General features: G+C 43.8%; 1 protein-coding gene across 1 annotated transcript; it reads right to left on the bottom strand.

Annotated features, from left to right (window-relative positions):
* Nucleotides 1-396: 396 nt before the first annotated feature.
* LOC142571473 (uncharacterized) lies at nt 397-12,829 on the bottom strand. Its single transcript, XM_075679844.1, has 3 exons — nt 12,611-12,829; nt 3,357-4,268; nt 397-593 (listed from the first exon to the last, which is right to left on the bottom strand). Exons 1-2 carry the CDS (start codon nt 12,737-12,739, stop codon nt 3,384-3,386), a joined length of 1,014 nt encoding a protein of 337 aa, XP_075535959.1. The 5' UTR covers nt 12,740-12,829; the 3' UTR covers nt 397-593; nt 3,357-3,383.
* Nucleotides 12,830-17,031: the final 4,202 nt, after the last annotated feature.

The following is a 17,031-nucleotide window of genomic DNA, read 5'->3' as shown; positions in this document are numbered from 1 at the left end:
GCTTCTGCACGCTGTACTCGATCTGATCCCCTGAACATTGTGCCCTTCAGGTCGAATCTTGACTCTTTTAAGTTTTCCTTCTTTCCGCGGACGGTGGATTTATGGAATAAGCTTGATGGGTCTCTGCGCAGACTCGGTACTGAGTATTTTGAAAATGAATTGCGTAATTATGCATTCTGTTAATGTTTTCTTGTATTCTGGTGAATTTTGTTAAAAGTATTTGTAAATGTATTTTTTTATTACTCTGTACTCACTCCTGCTATGTCTCAGAAACTGAGCCAGCAGTATTTGTAAATAAATAAAATATAACCATATTACCATGCGTACCATGTGTACGAGCGTCAAATATTTTAAAACATCCCCTTGCATGTGTGCCTTAAAAGAATTACAGTGGGAAATGTTTCATTACTGTATTTTATTTCATTGGAAACAGGTAGCACGTAATTATTACACTTAAGTGGAATTTGACGTCTTTTTACATTATAGTTGATGAATATGCTCTGTACAGTGTTGAAGGAAGTTGGCTGTAGAGGTAAATGTAGGATGGCCCTGGTTCACCGGTACAAGCCTTAGGACGCCTTGGATCTTCAATCCTGGGTAGGAAAAGAATGAAAACAGGGAGATAATCAGTATATGTATATGAAGCCCAATTTTTGGAGGTGATTCAGTGCAGGAAGACTTCTAAACGTGTCTTCCAAGTGTCTAGTTCATTTTCAGTTATCAATATCATATTCATTTTAAGCCTTATTGCATACATGGGTTATTCAGTGCTGATTTTTTGTTGCTTTCTTTAATTAAAATTAAAGTATGGGGTTTTACGTGCCAAAACTACGTTCTGATTATGAGGCACACTGTAGTGAGGGACTCCGGAAATTTAGACCACCTGTGGTTCTTTAACGTGCACCTAAATCTAAGTACAGAGGTGTTTTCGCATTTCGCCCCCATCGAAATGCGGCCGCCGTGGCCGGGATTCCATCCCGCGACCTCGTGCTCGGCAGCCCAACACCATAGCTCTTTTTTTTTCAATTTTGTGCAGCTTAATTCCAGTTACGTATTTTTCACTGAAAATATTGCTTCGAGAAAAAGCTAATTGCAACATGACGTGTTCACAATGCGATGAAAAGGAATACGACTAGTCAACTTAAAAAAAAACTTGCTTGCAAATTTGAGCGTGCGCCCCGCTAACCAGATTAGTCAATGTAACACTGATGGCTCTACAAATATTATAAATATGATTTCAGGTGTCCATAACTCACAGCAGTGGCCAGCATTGAAAATGGATTGGTAAACGCGAAAGATGCTCTGTTAGCTAGTTTTTTGTAATTAACGTTTAATTATCGAGTTGGAATGTCAATAGAAATCTACATTCTAAGTTGACATTAGAATCGTCGAAATAATGGTTGAAATCATGACATGTCTACTGAGCAGAGATAATGACATAAATGCGGACAATAAACTCTTCGAATAATCCAGCCGTTAGTTTAACCAGTGCTGACGGAGGCAGTGCTCATGTTGGTCAATGCGCCCAAATTCTCAATAACGCATTCACAGCAATTTTTTTCTCAGAAGAGGGCTCTGTAGCTCCTATTACTATGCCTTATTCTAATACCTCCAATCCGAAATAATTACTAATGAGAAGGGTATCTTATGGAAACTAAGGAAACTTAGACCCTCATCAGCGTTTGATCACCTTGGTTTTAATAACACAATACTCAAGAACTCATTTGAAGGTATTTATCGGATCTTGTCTGCAATTTTTACGCAGTCTCTTTCATCTGGTTCAGTTCCACATGACTGGCGGATGAACAAGGTTGTACCAATATTCAAATCTGGCGATCGTTCATCACCGCTCAATTATCGATCCATTTCACTAACTAGACCAGTTTTAAACTCCTTGAACACGTGATTCATCCACAATTGATTAACTGTTTAGAAGAACACAAAATCATCTTTAAATACCAAAATGGCTACCGTAAAGGCTACTCGTGCGAAACGCAACTTGCTGGATTCATTTCCCGATGTGCATTCATCTGTTGATGCTGGTATTCAAGTCCACTCTGTATTTCTGGATTTTTCCAAAGCTTTCCCTACGGTACCTCACAATCGGTTATTACGCAAATGAACACTGCTTATCAGACTTTTCGCTGACTATTGTGTAATTTACCGCAAAATTCATTCTAACGATGACCGCTTAACCGTACAATCTAACAACGATTCAGTAATAGCATGGTGCTTTGCCTGGCTCATGCAACTTAACCTTTCGAAAACAAAATTTCTGTCTTTTACTAACCGGCAGTCTCGAACCGAAGCCGCGTATATCTTAAATAATGCTACAGTCGAATTGGTAACTACATATAAGTACATGGGTCTTCACGTTCATTCAGACCTAACGTGGAACAACCATATTAAGCTTATTCATGCATCCGCTAATAGGTCATTAGGTCTCCTAAAACATAACTTGAATGCTGGTTCTCACCTCCGATTGAATACGCTTCGGCTGTTTATGACCATCATCAAGCATATTTAATAAATAACATTGAATAATTGCAGAACCGCGCAGTTTGTTTGATTTACTAGATTACTCAGGTCATACCAGCTTCACAACGTTAAAGAAAAGCGCAGGCCTGCCAGAACTACGTCACCGCCGAAAAGCTGCACGTCCATCGCTTTTTCACAAGCTGTATCATCACTCAACACTTCATAATGACTTTTTTCGTTTACCTTCTTCCATCCTTGACCGACGGGACCATCTGTTCAAAGTTCAGCGCTTGTCATGTCGTACACTTAACTACGCACATCCTCTCATACCACGCACCATAACTGACTGGAATGCTGTGCCTCCACGTGTTGCTACTGGCATTGATCCCGATAGGTTTTGCAATCTGTTCTCCTCAACTACTGCTTGACATGATGCATGTATTATTATATCACGTTTGTGTTGTTTCTGTTTACTTTGTATTTCTAATAATGTAGGTCTTGCTCTTTCATTTCATTTTGTGCTGTTGTTTGGAAGATGTATAATTGGCATAATTTTTTACTACTGCCCTGTTCATGTTAATGCTTCTTTTGTTTTTCTTTGTGCTTGTCGTAATTAACAGAATTTGGTACTTATATTCTAAGGTCACATGATGTGTGCTTAAAATATTTTTTTCACAATGAATTTGGGGTGTATTCTATTTCTTATAGGTTACCTGTCTTTTATAGGCTATATGTCTTTTAACTGGTCATGGACACATGTCTGTTACCATATGTCTTTTAATGCTAGAACATTGGTTGATATATTAGCACTTCCACGAAGTAGCACCTGGGGCATCAATGTGTTCTATACGTGATGCAAAACCAAAGAACATAGATACCTATGCGCAACTGCAAAGGATGTAATCTTAGCCGACAACCTTGGCGCCGGCACTTGCCACCGCTCCGCCAGCTCCCGCAGCGTGCGATTTAAAGGCACCTCCTTGGCTACCTTGTCCCTGGGCCCTGTTAAAGCCTTCACTGGAGCTCATGCCGAAGCTCTTGGAGTCACCATAAGAGCTGCTGTGGCCGTACTCCATCTTGTCCGACCCTCCGACGTTATAGGCGAAGCTGCCTTGGCCAGCCTGCTGACCTGCGGCACCACCCTTGAATCCGGCACCACCCTTGAAACCAGAGACGGCCGCCGCTCCACCAACAACTCCAGGGCCACCCACCACGCCGGGCCCTCCCCCAACGAGACCGGGGCCTCCAACACCCCCGGCCACACCGCGACCGCCACCCACTCCACCGGTAGCTCCACTGGCTCCGTAGCCACCTGCTACTCCGCCGGCACCTACTCCGCCGGCAGCACCACCGGCAGCTCCGCCGTAGCCGCCTGCTGCTCCGCCGGCTGCTCCACCGCCAGCACCACCGTAGCCGCCTCCTACTCCACCCGCAGCTCCACCACCAGCTCCGCCGTAGCCGCCGGCTACTCCACCGGCAGCTCCGCGGTAGCCACCTCCGACTCCACCGGCTCCTGCGCCATAGCCAGCTCCATAGCCACCTCCTACTCCACCGGCTCCTGCGCCATAGCCGCCTCCGTAGCCACCTCCTATACCACCAACCGCACCGCCGTAGCCGCAAGGGCACGGTGGGCACACTCCAGGGAAGGCAGGAAAGACTACTGCGCCGGCGCCGGGATGAAGCAGTCCACGGCCCTCTATTTTGCCGTCATCCTTCTTGTCGTTTTTCTTTTTTGTCTCCGCAGCAGCAGACACAGCTCCCGCGAGGAGTACAGCAACCAGAAGACGAAGCTGCGCCCAGGCCAGTGTGTTATTGTACGTAACGAGCCAGCGTTCGTAAAGGCTGTTAATCAAGCCACTTTTGCGGTTGCAGCTAGGGTGTGAAGCTTGTTTTGATGAAAAATTAATTCATATAAATGACAATACAAAGTTTTTAGTGGGCGTGATGACGTCGAAATACCACCAGGATAATACAATACCAAGAACTGTGCGCTATATACGGGGATGACCTAAGACCCCTGAAACGTGGAAGTCCATGTGAGTGGTAAAGTATGCTCTATTATAGTGATACTGTTTCTTAAAGAGACGAAATTTCAGCCATTCATGTATTTGCGCTCGTGTGTACGACTGATCATAGACGCAACTAGATGTACACTTATACGAGATGTGTCGCAAGCTACCGCCTTTACAGGCTTCTCCTTTTTGTGATCATTTGAAATATTGCTTCAGAAGATAAGAGAACAGCAATACCGATGCAGCTTTGACAACAAGATTTGATGGAACGTACTGTGGTATATAAATCACTGCCGCATCTGTAAAGAATCCAAGGGCTCCTAGTTGCCTCGTAAAAGTGTAAGGTACAATTGTTGTTAATGTATACACCCATTTAAACAAACATAGGTGAAAAAAATGGCGCAAAAAAAGGGATTGACAAACGCTTCTTAGTCTTTGTGCTTTCTATCTTCTGCGATTCTACATTTGTGATCGTGCGCAGACTCAGCTCGACCCAGTCCTTGCACTTACTTCCTCCGATACCTTGAACTAAGTGACAAAAAATCCCTAGACCATAGCTATGGAAGGTCTTGGCAAGAAGTATTCAAACAACATGTTGGTGAATTTGGGAATTGAACCACGTGGTAAAAAAAGTTGCTAGGCTCGCATTTGCTAACATTTCTTTTAACTTTTTATTCGTTTCACCATTCGAAATTGGCTCTCACTCAGCTACGTTCTGTTATGGCTAGGAGTAGTCATTCGACGGGCCGAATGAGAAGAAATGAATAGAACTTGACAAAATATTCTTCCTATATTACGGCTCATAGTCATTCGCGTAGCCACTACAATACCGGCGCAAGTGCGAGCGAGTGGTGTCGTGTTGTATGAATCATAGTTATCGGCTACCACGAGCCCATTTGAGCTGTTTTCTGTTTCAGATATCTCAGCTGTTGGCTGCAATTGAATGTCAACTTAAAGAACTCAATATATCCTTAAAGAGAATAGAAAGCTGAATGTGCTAACCTAAATTGATTAACAAGCGGTAAATGCAAAAATGTGACATTTATGCTAGTGTTGAGCAGTCCCCCCTCCCCCCTTCTTTTTTCTTTAAGGTAATTCTGGCACCTTACCATATTTACGGCCACATAAACAATAGGTTGTTCCGACAATATCGAGGTTTTCAAGTGAAAGTGGCAGTTAAAAATTATACGAAATTCATTAATAGGTTCTTTTACATAATTAAACTGCGTAAGTTAATGTAATTACGAAGAAAGATCACTTTATAAACTCGTTTTGCATGCATTTACTATATTCCTACCCGTATTGCTAGCATGCCTAGCAATTTTAAACATTGCCCCTTTGGCAATTTGCTAAACTTCACCTCAATACACCAATGAAACTCAATGGGCAGTGTTACCAAAAAATTATGTTTCAAAACATCAGCAGAGTTGCAACAAGCCTGAAGTAGCAACGTCAAGAGGATACTTCTTCCTAATAGCATGCGCATTTACGGTACTTAGTCGGCACTTAGTGCTGCATTACGGCAGTGTTTCGGTCAGGAAAAGAAAGGTGCTATAACGCTGCACTATTGCCCAATAATTAGCGTAAGTGCGCTTGTTTTTGAATAAAGTACCCTCTCGATGTTGCTAACAAAAACTCGCCGAAACTTGGCCGACCTTTTGAAATATATACAGGGTGTTTCAGCGAACCTTTACAAAAATCTATAAATATTGCCTGTGGCACATATCTCAATTCTAGTTCATGAGGTGGTCTACTCGAAACGGCGGACAATACTTTTGCGAAAAATTGGGATGCAGAATTGCCTAATTATGAAAAATTAACTAATTAAGTTTTTAACTAATTACATCATGGCCCATATTGCAATTTACAAATTATAGCCGCGGAGTTCGCATGGCGGATCCATTTGGAACGAATTTTCAAGGTGACACCAGTTTCGAGATATAAATTCCCGAACTTTGCGGAGAAATGCATTGGCGTTCCAGTTAATTTAACAAAACGTCGTTTCATACCCTGAAGCACATAAGTAACTGGAACGCAAATTCATTTCTCCGCAAAGTTCGGCAACTTATATCTCGTAACTGGTGTCGTCCTGGGAATTCGTTCCAAGTGGATCCGCCTTGCGAATTCCACTGCTAGAATTTGTAAATTGCAGTATGGGTCATAAGATAATTCGCTAGAAAGCTAATTAGTGAACTCTTGTTAATTAGTTGATTTTGCAATGCAATTTTTTGGGGCAAGTAGTGTCCGCCGCTTCGAGTAAACCTGCTCATAAACGAGAATTGAGATATCTGCCACAGGCAACCTTTAAACATTTTTGAAAGTGTTCGCTGAAACACCCTGCGATATTGACACGTGAACTTGTTTATCGGGTGACCACGTTTCACCGCCTAACAAATGTTATCGCACAGCGCAGGACGCGCTTGCACGTATCGGAAGTTTCTAGAATGTTATCGATGGTTCTATCTGCTGTCTGTTGTCACCGAACCTTGTTTAATATGATTGCATGTATGCGCGACGCGAATGGCGTTGAACATTCTGTAAGACACGCGGGCACCAGCGATTACTGTGGAACGTTCGATGACTCACGTAGAAAAGCTGACGCGCTTGACCCACTGATCAGATTTTCGACGATCGCCGAATGTGTTCGCCGCTGTCGCCGTTCTCCGAGTGTAGCCTTCTTTTAGGGGCACAAGTTCACCCAATAAAATGCTAGTTTCGTCATTCCGAGTTTTCCCGCTTTCTTCACCGTCACTACTACGTGACAATATATTTGTTAAATGCTGCCCATTGAGAGCTCACGTCATCGGGAAAGTCTTTGGCCTACCGGTGCCTACGTGGGCGGAGCCACTGACTTAGCCTGGGGGCTTGTACCCTCGGGCCCTAGTTTCTCTGGACCAAAATAAAGTTCTTGCCATGCCGTGCCATTGAGTTACGCTGGTGTACCGTGAATTTCAACGAATTGCCAAAGGGGTTATGTTCCAAATTCTTGGGCATGCGCCACTAATTGCCACCAGAAGGCAATACCCACATGAAAAGTGAGAAAGGGCGAGAAAGCGGGGAGAGATTGATAAGACCGCATCCGTTGCAGGTATAGGTAACTGTACGAGGTAGATATAGAATTTTTAAGAAAGAAAAGATTAAGAAGATGTAGGCAAAATGCTAGAACAGTAAGAATGTATTAGCACTTTATTAACTCAGCAGGCTAGGTGAATATTTGTCACCGATCCGTTTCAAAGGGGATGCCAATTAATTATCATCGTCATCATCAGGCGCCATGGATGTGCCTACGATGTGCCATGTGTGTGCTTTGTCCGAAACTCGTGTACGAGTTTTCGAGCAGCTACCTGTTGTTGACAATTTTGTACGCAAAGGGGGCAACACAGTGACTGTATCAAGAAAAGCGGCGGCATAGGCATGCTCATTAGGCGAGGTATGAAATGGCTAAAGGTGAAAGAGACTTTTATGGATTAGCGGGACATGGAAATATACCTTTGGACAGGTATACTGATAGCAGAGGTCAAAGAAAGGAATTGATCGATTGCATTACAGTTTTATGTGCCAAAATCACGATATAATTATGAGGCCCACCCTAGTGAGGGACTCCGGAATAATTTTGACCGCCTGAGGTTGTTGCCTGTATAAAACCTGATATTAGTGATTTCAGGAAGTAAGGGCAAGTGATATGAATAGGAGATATGAATAATGGAGGATCTAGGCGGATACACTGATTAGAACTGTTTTCTAGTGGTGGATCTGTGCGATGAACAGAACATTATAGTAGTTAACAGGGATAATAAGTGTCATATACAAGAAACGTGACAATGCGGAAATAGTCAGCCAAACATTCACTATGCCTGATTCTCAGAAACGGTCTACAAATTACTAGACCAAATGACGATGGACGAACATACAAAAGGTAGCCTGGGTAACGATCCTAAACGTATACCTTTAATCTTTGGGAGAGATACCAAAGCAAAACCCTAAACAATAGCAGCAGAAGGCTTTGAAATAATGAAAAGCAAATGGCAGAGATAGCAAAAGTATAGAGAAGAAAATGGACGCGTTTTCTACTGCTGTCTGTGATTACAAGGAACTGGTAGATGTCATGTTGCAGGGGGGTTATTCTGGAAGAGTCCACCTAGTGGACTGTCCATTTCCGCAGTTGCTAACTGGCTAGGGTCGATCGTCACCTCCTCTCTAGTACAGCTGCTTCCCATCAGCAGCGGCCGAAAGGGAACGTCCACTAGGTGGACTCTTACAGAATACCCCCCCCCCCCCCAGAATATCAGACACACAGAACTGAAAAAATTGTTGGAGTGGAAAGAGGAAACCACATTAGTGGTAGAACAAGGAAATAAAACAAGCTATAGAAAAGCGTAAGCAGGCGTCTCGGAATGAGAATCAAGTTGTAATTACACGGTGAAGAGGTACTGCTTAGCTGCAACAAGTACCGGGAAAAGAAAAGTATGGTGAGTGAATAATTGTGTAGCGTCCGGATCTGCTACGATGCCAGTGGGCGCTCCCGCCAAGAGCAACGAATGAAATATAGTAGTGGTGCTTGGGCTCCAGTATAAGGTCTGCAGCTTACGTGTCGGTCGTTTTTTCTTTCGCGCTCTATAGTGGTGACCCGGATGTGATTCGAACGCGCGACCTTCTGATCTAGAGCCTACGCCCCACTATCACCTTTATTTCATTCGTTGTTCTTGCTGTAAGCGTCTCCTGGCACTGTAGCAAGAAAAAAGTGCAAGAAAACATTAATATGCAAGTGAACGTTCAGTGCATAACATTCGCAAAAGAGACTATGGAACCATATAACGGCGCTAAGAGCATCAACTAAGAATTCGCACACATTTTTTATAAGGGATGAAGACGGCAGCATTGTCGAAGGAGACCATGCGCGTTGGTACACGAGAGATACGTTATTATTGACAACTCCGGCAAGAAAGAAAGCGTAGTCCAGACTCAACCTGATCTAGTAGCAGAGAAGCCTGAGAGGTTAACATTTCCGGTACAAAGCTTTTACTAGAAAAAAAACGAAATAAAATTGTCCTTCTTAGGATAGGGCACAAGGACCAGATGAAATGCCAATACAGATAATCAAACAGCTGGGTCCAAAGAGCAAGGCAGAGCTGACTAGTACCATAGAGCAAGTGATTAAAACACATAAAATACCGATTGAATGGCGTGAAAGCAAGATGAACCTGACCTTCAACTGCAAAAGTAATAAGGACAAGATGAACTCGTACAGACCAGTTGCAATACCGTTGATGATATTTATAATAGCCATGGAATCATAAAGTCAGCACTGTCGAGGTGAGTGAAGAAGAATGGTATAGCAGGGGAACTATAACGGGCACAGTATGGGTTAAGACGAGGGAAGTGCTTAGAAAATGAAATTTTTGTACTAACTAGGTTGAAATAGCTGAGAATAGACCTTTGTATATAACATTTCTTGATATTAGGGAGGTTGTGACGTCGCAGATAACCCGTTGAGATGGCTTAGCGCCTATAGTGTTGTGCTGCTAAGCACGAGGTCGAGGGATCAAATCCCGGCCGCGGCGGGCGCATCTCGATGGGTGGCGAAATACAAAACGCCCGTGTCCCGCGCAATGTGAGCACGTTAAAGATCCGCAGGTGGCCAACACTAATCTGAAGTCCCTCGCTACGGCGTGCCTCCTAATCAAATAATGGTTTTGACCCGTTATACCCCAGAATTCAATTCCATTGAACAACGAACACATCTGGGGAAATACTATTTAATATTCTCAAGCACAAGGGCATACACGACAATTTTGGGGAGCTTTTGAGGAAGATATATGCGGACAACCATGTACAAATTGTATGGGAATGCCAGGGATGCAAATAAATAGTGGAAATTCACCGAGGACTGAAGCAAGTAAGCTCTTTGCTTCCATTCTTGCGCATGCTTTGTTATGGGCTTAGAACGACGACTGGAAAACTTACATGCGTTTAGCTTACAGTTTATCTTACAATCGTAATGTGCAAAAGCTGGTAGAGAAGGTTCCTGGGCTGATAAAAGCGGATGACGTTGGGCTACTAGCGAACAATACAAGGTATTTACAGAGACTTGAGAATATGTGTGGCGATTCAGTGACAAATCTATGCCTTTAGTTTAGCACAGACAAATCGGGAATTATGATATCTAATGAAGAGACAAGAAATGGCATGGTATTAATTCAACAGCAAGTCATGCCCAGAGTAAATCAATATAAAGACCTAGATGTGTACATAAACGAAGCAAAGATCTACTCAAGCGTCCAACAATGTAATATAAGAATGAAGGTGAAGCGGAATGCTGCAATAAGAAACATAGAGCTCTTCGAAGGTACAATAGATACGAGGTGGCACGAGGAATTTGGAAAGGAGTAATGCTACTAGCGCTAACGGTCGGAACTGCCATTCTAAGCTTCAAATCAGATGCTTTCTCGGGGTTGGAAATAAACCAAAAATTGGTAGGCCGGTTGGCTTTGCGGTAAAGCCACAAATGAGGCAGGCAGGGCGACATGGGCTGAGCCTTGTTTGAAGTCAGAGAAGCGCAGAGCAGGATAACTTTTGCAGAAAGGCTCAGGAACATGGATGAAAATAAATGGGCGGCTAAAGTACACAAATATCTGCACCAAAAAGTGTGGGAACAAACTGGAGGAATAGGTCAAGAAAGTTAGCAACCAGGTACAGGGTAATTGAAAGTGTAAATATACAACCAGGAGTCATCAAAAAGAAAGTGAGTAACAGAGAGCTTAAATTGTATGGAAATGATGGAAAAAAAAAGAAAGATCATGGAAATTTACAAGACGGCAAGCAAGAAATCAGAAAGGAAAATCTGTGCGATAACACAGAGAGCAGTGCCTTGCAATAGTTGAGGCCGAAGCTGGTTGAATAAAGACAAAAACATACCGGAGCAAATATTCGCAGCAGGAAGAGGCTTCTGTCTGCTGCATCGAAAATCCGTAGAAAAACCAGCCACACCCTGATGAAATGCGAAGGTATTCACACACCGAGACCCGTAGCTAATGTACACCTTCCAGAAGCACTGGGATTCAAAGCGGATGGAAATATTAACCGGTCAGCAGTCGGAGGTAAGCAAGAGACGCTTAGAGTATTGGTGGTAAAATAAAAGAGGAAATAGACTGATAGTGCCGGATCTATTAGAGTTGTAGGTAACTGTACAGAGCAGATACAGATGTTTTAAGAAAGAAAGAAAAGGTTACGGAGACAGGCAAAATTCTAGACTGATAAGCATGCATGAATTACCTGATTAGTTCACGCAGGATCGGTGACTGTTTGTCACTCCACTTCGAATGTTATGCTAATAAATCATTATCATCTTCAGGCACTGTAAGTTAGGTAGATGTCGCTGGCGATAAATGGTACACATGTTATTTTGAAAGTGTACGACCAATTTTGATGCGTAACATAGGAAAATACCCACCCGCCGTGGTTGCTTAGTGGCTGTGATGTTGGGATGGTAAATACGAGGTCGCGGGCCGCATTACGATGAGGGTGAAATACGAAAATAGCCGTGCACATAAATTTAGGTGCAGGTTATAGAACCCCAGGTGGTCGAAATTTTCTGGAGTCCCCCACTACGGCGTACCTCATAATGAGATTGTGGTTTTGGCACATTAGACCCCATAATTTAATTTAAAATACCCGATAGACATATTACGATGGAAAAGACCGCAGCAGCATGTGCATAGTGAAATATGAGGACACATTTTAGGCGCGATATGAGGTCAAAATCCCCGTGAAATATTTATTTTAAAAGTAGGTTTTCCATGTAAATAGAGAATCTCTGATTCCCTATCTGCATGGAAAACCTACGGAATCATTGATTCCATCAAACCTAGGAACAGTGGCTACGTGAGACAGTACTCAAGTGGTGATTGATCCTAGGAACATTTCCGAATACATTCGCAGCTTATTCCTTTTCGACGCCTGATCTAAGATTTAGATCCAATGAAATTGCACTACACCTAAGCGCATAATGCCCCTCTACAAAGCGTGTTGTGTGGACGCCGTCATAAATATGGGGTCATCACAACTCACACGTTTGTAACGTAACGCGTTCCCTAAAAAATTTACACAATGCATTCACTTACGATGGCTTTCATGGTGCGCAGTGGCTCGTTGCTTGACCGCAACTCTTCGCTAAGGAGGCGGAGAACGCTGTGCTTTATATTCACGCAGCTGCCCACGTTTATCGCAAGTGTCCCAGTTCCTCTCGCCATTGCCGTAAAAGGAAACCTTGCATTGGCTACGTCGCCCTACCTCTTTGCAGTTATGTATTGGTCTCTCTTTCTTCAGTACGCGCCGCAACCTTCAAAGTTTGCCGACTTTCATTCTTCTTCGAATCTCATTTCTTTATTCCCTGTATGCAGAAATCCCAAGTCATTTCGCAACACCCGCTGAGATCCTGCTCGTCGCTTAACAGTTGAAGCACGTAAGACGAAGCCTTCATTGGACAGCGCGCATGAGCGGAGAAGCAGCCGCAAGCATACACAGCCACAAATGATGCGAGTGATCCTGCCAATGCAAGAACCGCACCGCAGCATTTCCATTTGTCGTGGCGACAGAGTTAGCTTTCTGTTGCTTTCCTTGGAAAGGAGCATGATACCCGGTTAAGGCTTTAAAGGAAACTTTGGTGCGCTGTGCTTATCAGAGCTCAGGCAGCAACGGGACCACAAAATTTTTGAAGTTTTGCAGCATCTTCACGCTTTTGTGGTTTCTCAACAATAAGAGATCCTGTGCAAGTTCGCATGAGTGTTGTCAGTCTAAAAAAAAGGATATATTTCACCTGATAAAATCTAAGCATTTTCTTGAAAGCTGCCGTTCAAGAGAAGATTGTCGCAAACGGCAACACATCGAATGCACTACCTGTAATATATTTCACAATAAAAACAATTCATATCATCTATTACATCTGCAAAACTGTGAAAGGCAGTGGATATTGTAAAGATATAAAAAACTACTGTAGTAAGGATTACAGCTGGTCCATATAACTCTGACCACAAGGTAATCTATATGTGTAGGGTAACATAAAAGCTAGCTACAGTAAAATTTCAGTCCGGCTGAATTGGTCATAAATCAATAGTATACGCTATAGACGCATACTTGGTAAATCCGCAGGCCTAGTAATTAAATAATTCTTTGTTAACAACATTTAAATAGCACCCATACAGGGGAAGTTGACGTCTCGGGGCTTGCAGATATACTGGAAATCCCGCAGCACGGCATCATAAACCTTCAGCGTATCGTGGCTGACGCCACATCTCTCGCGTCCATGCCTTGGACCCGCACTATAGCCTTCGACAGGTTCTGGGTTCTCCATTGTTTCCGGTGGGTGGTAATGGCAGCGTTTTCGTTAATTTTTTTTTAAAATTTACAATATCAAAACCATATACATTTGTGAGCCATTCGTGATATTAGCTTCCATTCTTATCTGAAACGTAATGTGTCACACGGTGGGTACAACCTGCGTGTACACTGTCTTAGACTAGGCTTTTAACGTGCTGGGGAATTTGGTTCTAGTTTGCGTTTAACATAGGGCATGTTTAGCAGGCATCCGTGGGATATTAATGAACGTTGTGACAAATAGTGAAAATTGGAGGCGAGAACGGCACAAAATATTAAAATTTCGGAATCGGAAATTTGGGTTTTCAGTGAGGATAGAGGGGCAAGAAGTTAATGCGCATAAATTTGGGTAGTTGTACGCGACTTCGTAGTAATAAATAGGAAAGCAATGATGGAGCGCTAGCTCACTAATGTGTGTCAAGACACGTTAAAAGTACTGCGACAAGTACTTTGGACAAGTACTAACGCACACACACACACACACACACACACACACACACACACACATATATATATATATATATATATATGCATATATATATATATACGCGTAGAAATATCTAGAGAATAACAAAAAGCAACAATAATAATTAAATATTAATGAAAATATAAGCGTACGTAATTAAATTGGACTGCGCTAACATGCCACAAAGCATTATTGCTCTCCGTAAAGCCCTTTGCTCTGGTAGGTCATTCCATAGTACAAGCTTACCCTATCCAACACTTGGAGAACGGCGAATGGCGTCATGCAGTATGAACAAAGACGGCTTCCGAGTACAGACGCACCTCTGTACTACTCAGCTAAAAAGCGTAGCCGCACAGAATTTATATTTATACATGATCTCCCGACTGACTAGCCTGCTAACAAAGCAGAGTTTACTGGCATATGTGACAGTAGGAGCACTCGTGTTTTGATTGAAATGAAGACGACGACGAAGTTCTTGCGTTCGGTTGGTGGTTTCTTCTGATGCTGAAGTTGTTTATAATTTTGTGCTTCATCATGCATCAGCAGCCCCTAGTGCTGTTTGTACTAGCCCTCAAGACTCCTGCTTTGCTGGGAGACCCTCATTGCAAAGGTTGCAATGGAGGAGATGGTGGTGGAACCGTATGGCGGCAGGGACATGCCTTCCGCTGCGAGGAAGCGCCTCAGCTCTTCAGTGGCATCAGAAGCTGTCGATTCCGAGCCTGATGCCAAGGTCGGGTGGCTCGCTAAACGTCTGCTAAACATCAGCCTTCAATGCGGAACTCCTGGACATTGTCATCAAGTGAAGCGACCATCATATACAACAGCATCGTGACTACGACAGTAGCCTTCGTGCCTGTCAACGTCGTGGTACGCTTGAATGACATCTCCAAAAAGAAACTTCATGACTTTTTCTTTAAGCTGGCCCCTGGTCTTATTCAAGAGGTTCGAGTGAAACCATGGAAAAATATCACTGCCGTAGACACAACAGATGAGCAGAGGGTGCAAACTCTACTTGGCCTGTCTCAATAACTCTGTGGTGTGAACACATGGCTTTATATACCGCAAGGAGCGACTGTAACAGCTAGTGTCATATCTAATGTTGACCTAGAACTTAAAGATGACGCTTTGAAAAGCATGATCGTTTGCACACCACCATTCAAACTCATCAGCACTCGAAGTCTCGGCTCGTCAAAGTGTGTGAAGACACTCTTTGTCTGTGGAAAGCTACCTAGCCATACAAAGGCTGGACTTGTGCAATACCCGATTCGACCTTTTGTACCAAGGTATTTACAGTGCCGCAAATGTCTGAAGATTGTTCATGTACAGGGTTAACTGCAAAAGTGTTGTGGTCTGTGCCAAATGTGGCAACAATCATGGCGTAAATTCTTGCGACCCACACCTCGCTGCCCTAACTGCGAAGATGAACACTTGGCGAACAAACAAAGACTGTTTCACATTGAAGGAAAGACTAAAAGCTCTGAAAAAGGAAGCTAAAAGGAAGGCATCAGGAGAGAAGACACGTAGCCATAGCGCCCTTCAAGCGGCTACAAATGCCCCAGCTGAGTATGTACCCGAACGTTCGAAGAATAGCGCAGACACCATGCATCAGAGGGAAGGAGGGAGGCGGAACTACTGCCTCTCAGCGATATCGTGGCCGGCGCTTCCATCGATAGCATCAGAACCTGTCTCTACCGAGATAACGCCTCCGAAAGCGTCCGAACCAGCTTCTGCCAAGTCCCCGTCTACAGCAGAAAACACTGTAAATGGGGGGCCCAAAATGGTCTCAGTCGGCGACGATGCCCAGCTTATCAACCTTCTTAAGATGCTTGTCAACATCATTAGGTCTCTGATTGCCGGTCGTCACACACCAGCAGCAATAGCCGCAGAGCAACTTCTCGAGGCTCTCGTTCCAGTTCTCGACGGCCTTCACTAGAAACAATATGAACACTTGTCGAAAGCGTCGTCCATTTGTGCTGCAATGAAATGTCAGGTCCCTACGACCGCGGCACGTTGATCTAGTCTTCCGGCTTCTCGCAATGCCACTCCGCTAGATGTTACAGTGCTTGAAGAAACCAATTTAAGAAAAGAGGAGTTCAGACTTGTAGGCTTTGTAGGCGCCCACAGCAACACTCGATGCACATTGCCGGCATGCGGTACTTTCCAGTGCACGGGCGTCGCACATCCACGAAATGCTTCAAAAGCATCGTTACACGTATGAGCTGATCCACATTTCGCAGTTATTGACACAGGTGAGATCTTCGACGCCGATTTTGAATGTTCCGCTGTTGCTGTAAGTCTCAGATACAACGACGGCTATGGCAAGCATATACTATCGGCCGACGTGGTCTTCAGACACCACGTTACTGGAGTGCTTAGTCTCTCGTTGCGGCCCATCATTTGTGCTGTGCTCGCATCAATGCTCACCATCCTCGCTGGTGTTCTCGTCCACAAGACAGTCCTGGCGTGGAAATGAATGAACTTATTGTTAGACATGATCTAAAGACCCTCAATGACGGCTCACCGACATTTGTCGGCAGAGGAAAGGAACAATCCACCATTGACCTTGCGATATCAACGAGAGATGTGCGCCTGGCCTGGTCATGTGAAACTTACTCATGGGGCTCAGATCACCTACCAATTTGGTTGGGTCCAGAAAACGCTGTTAGCCGCCAGACTGCCGCCTACGCTGTGACGAATTGGGAC

This window comes from Dermacentor variabilis, chromosome 1 (genome assembly GCF_050947875.1).
Source record: "Dermacentor variabilis isolate Ectoservices chromosome 1, ASM5094787v1, whole genome shotgun sequence".
Classification (NCBI taxonomy): Eukaryota; Metazoa; Arthropoda; class Arachnida; order Ixodida; family Ixodidae; genus Dermacentor; species Dermacentor variabilis.
This window is presented reverse-complemented; position numbering and strand designations above follow the sequence as displayed.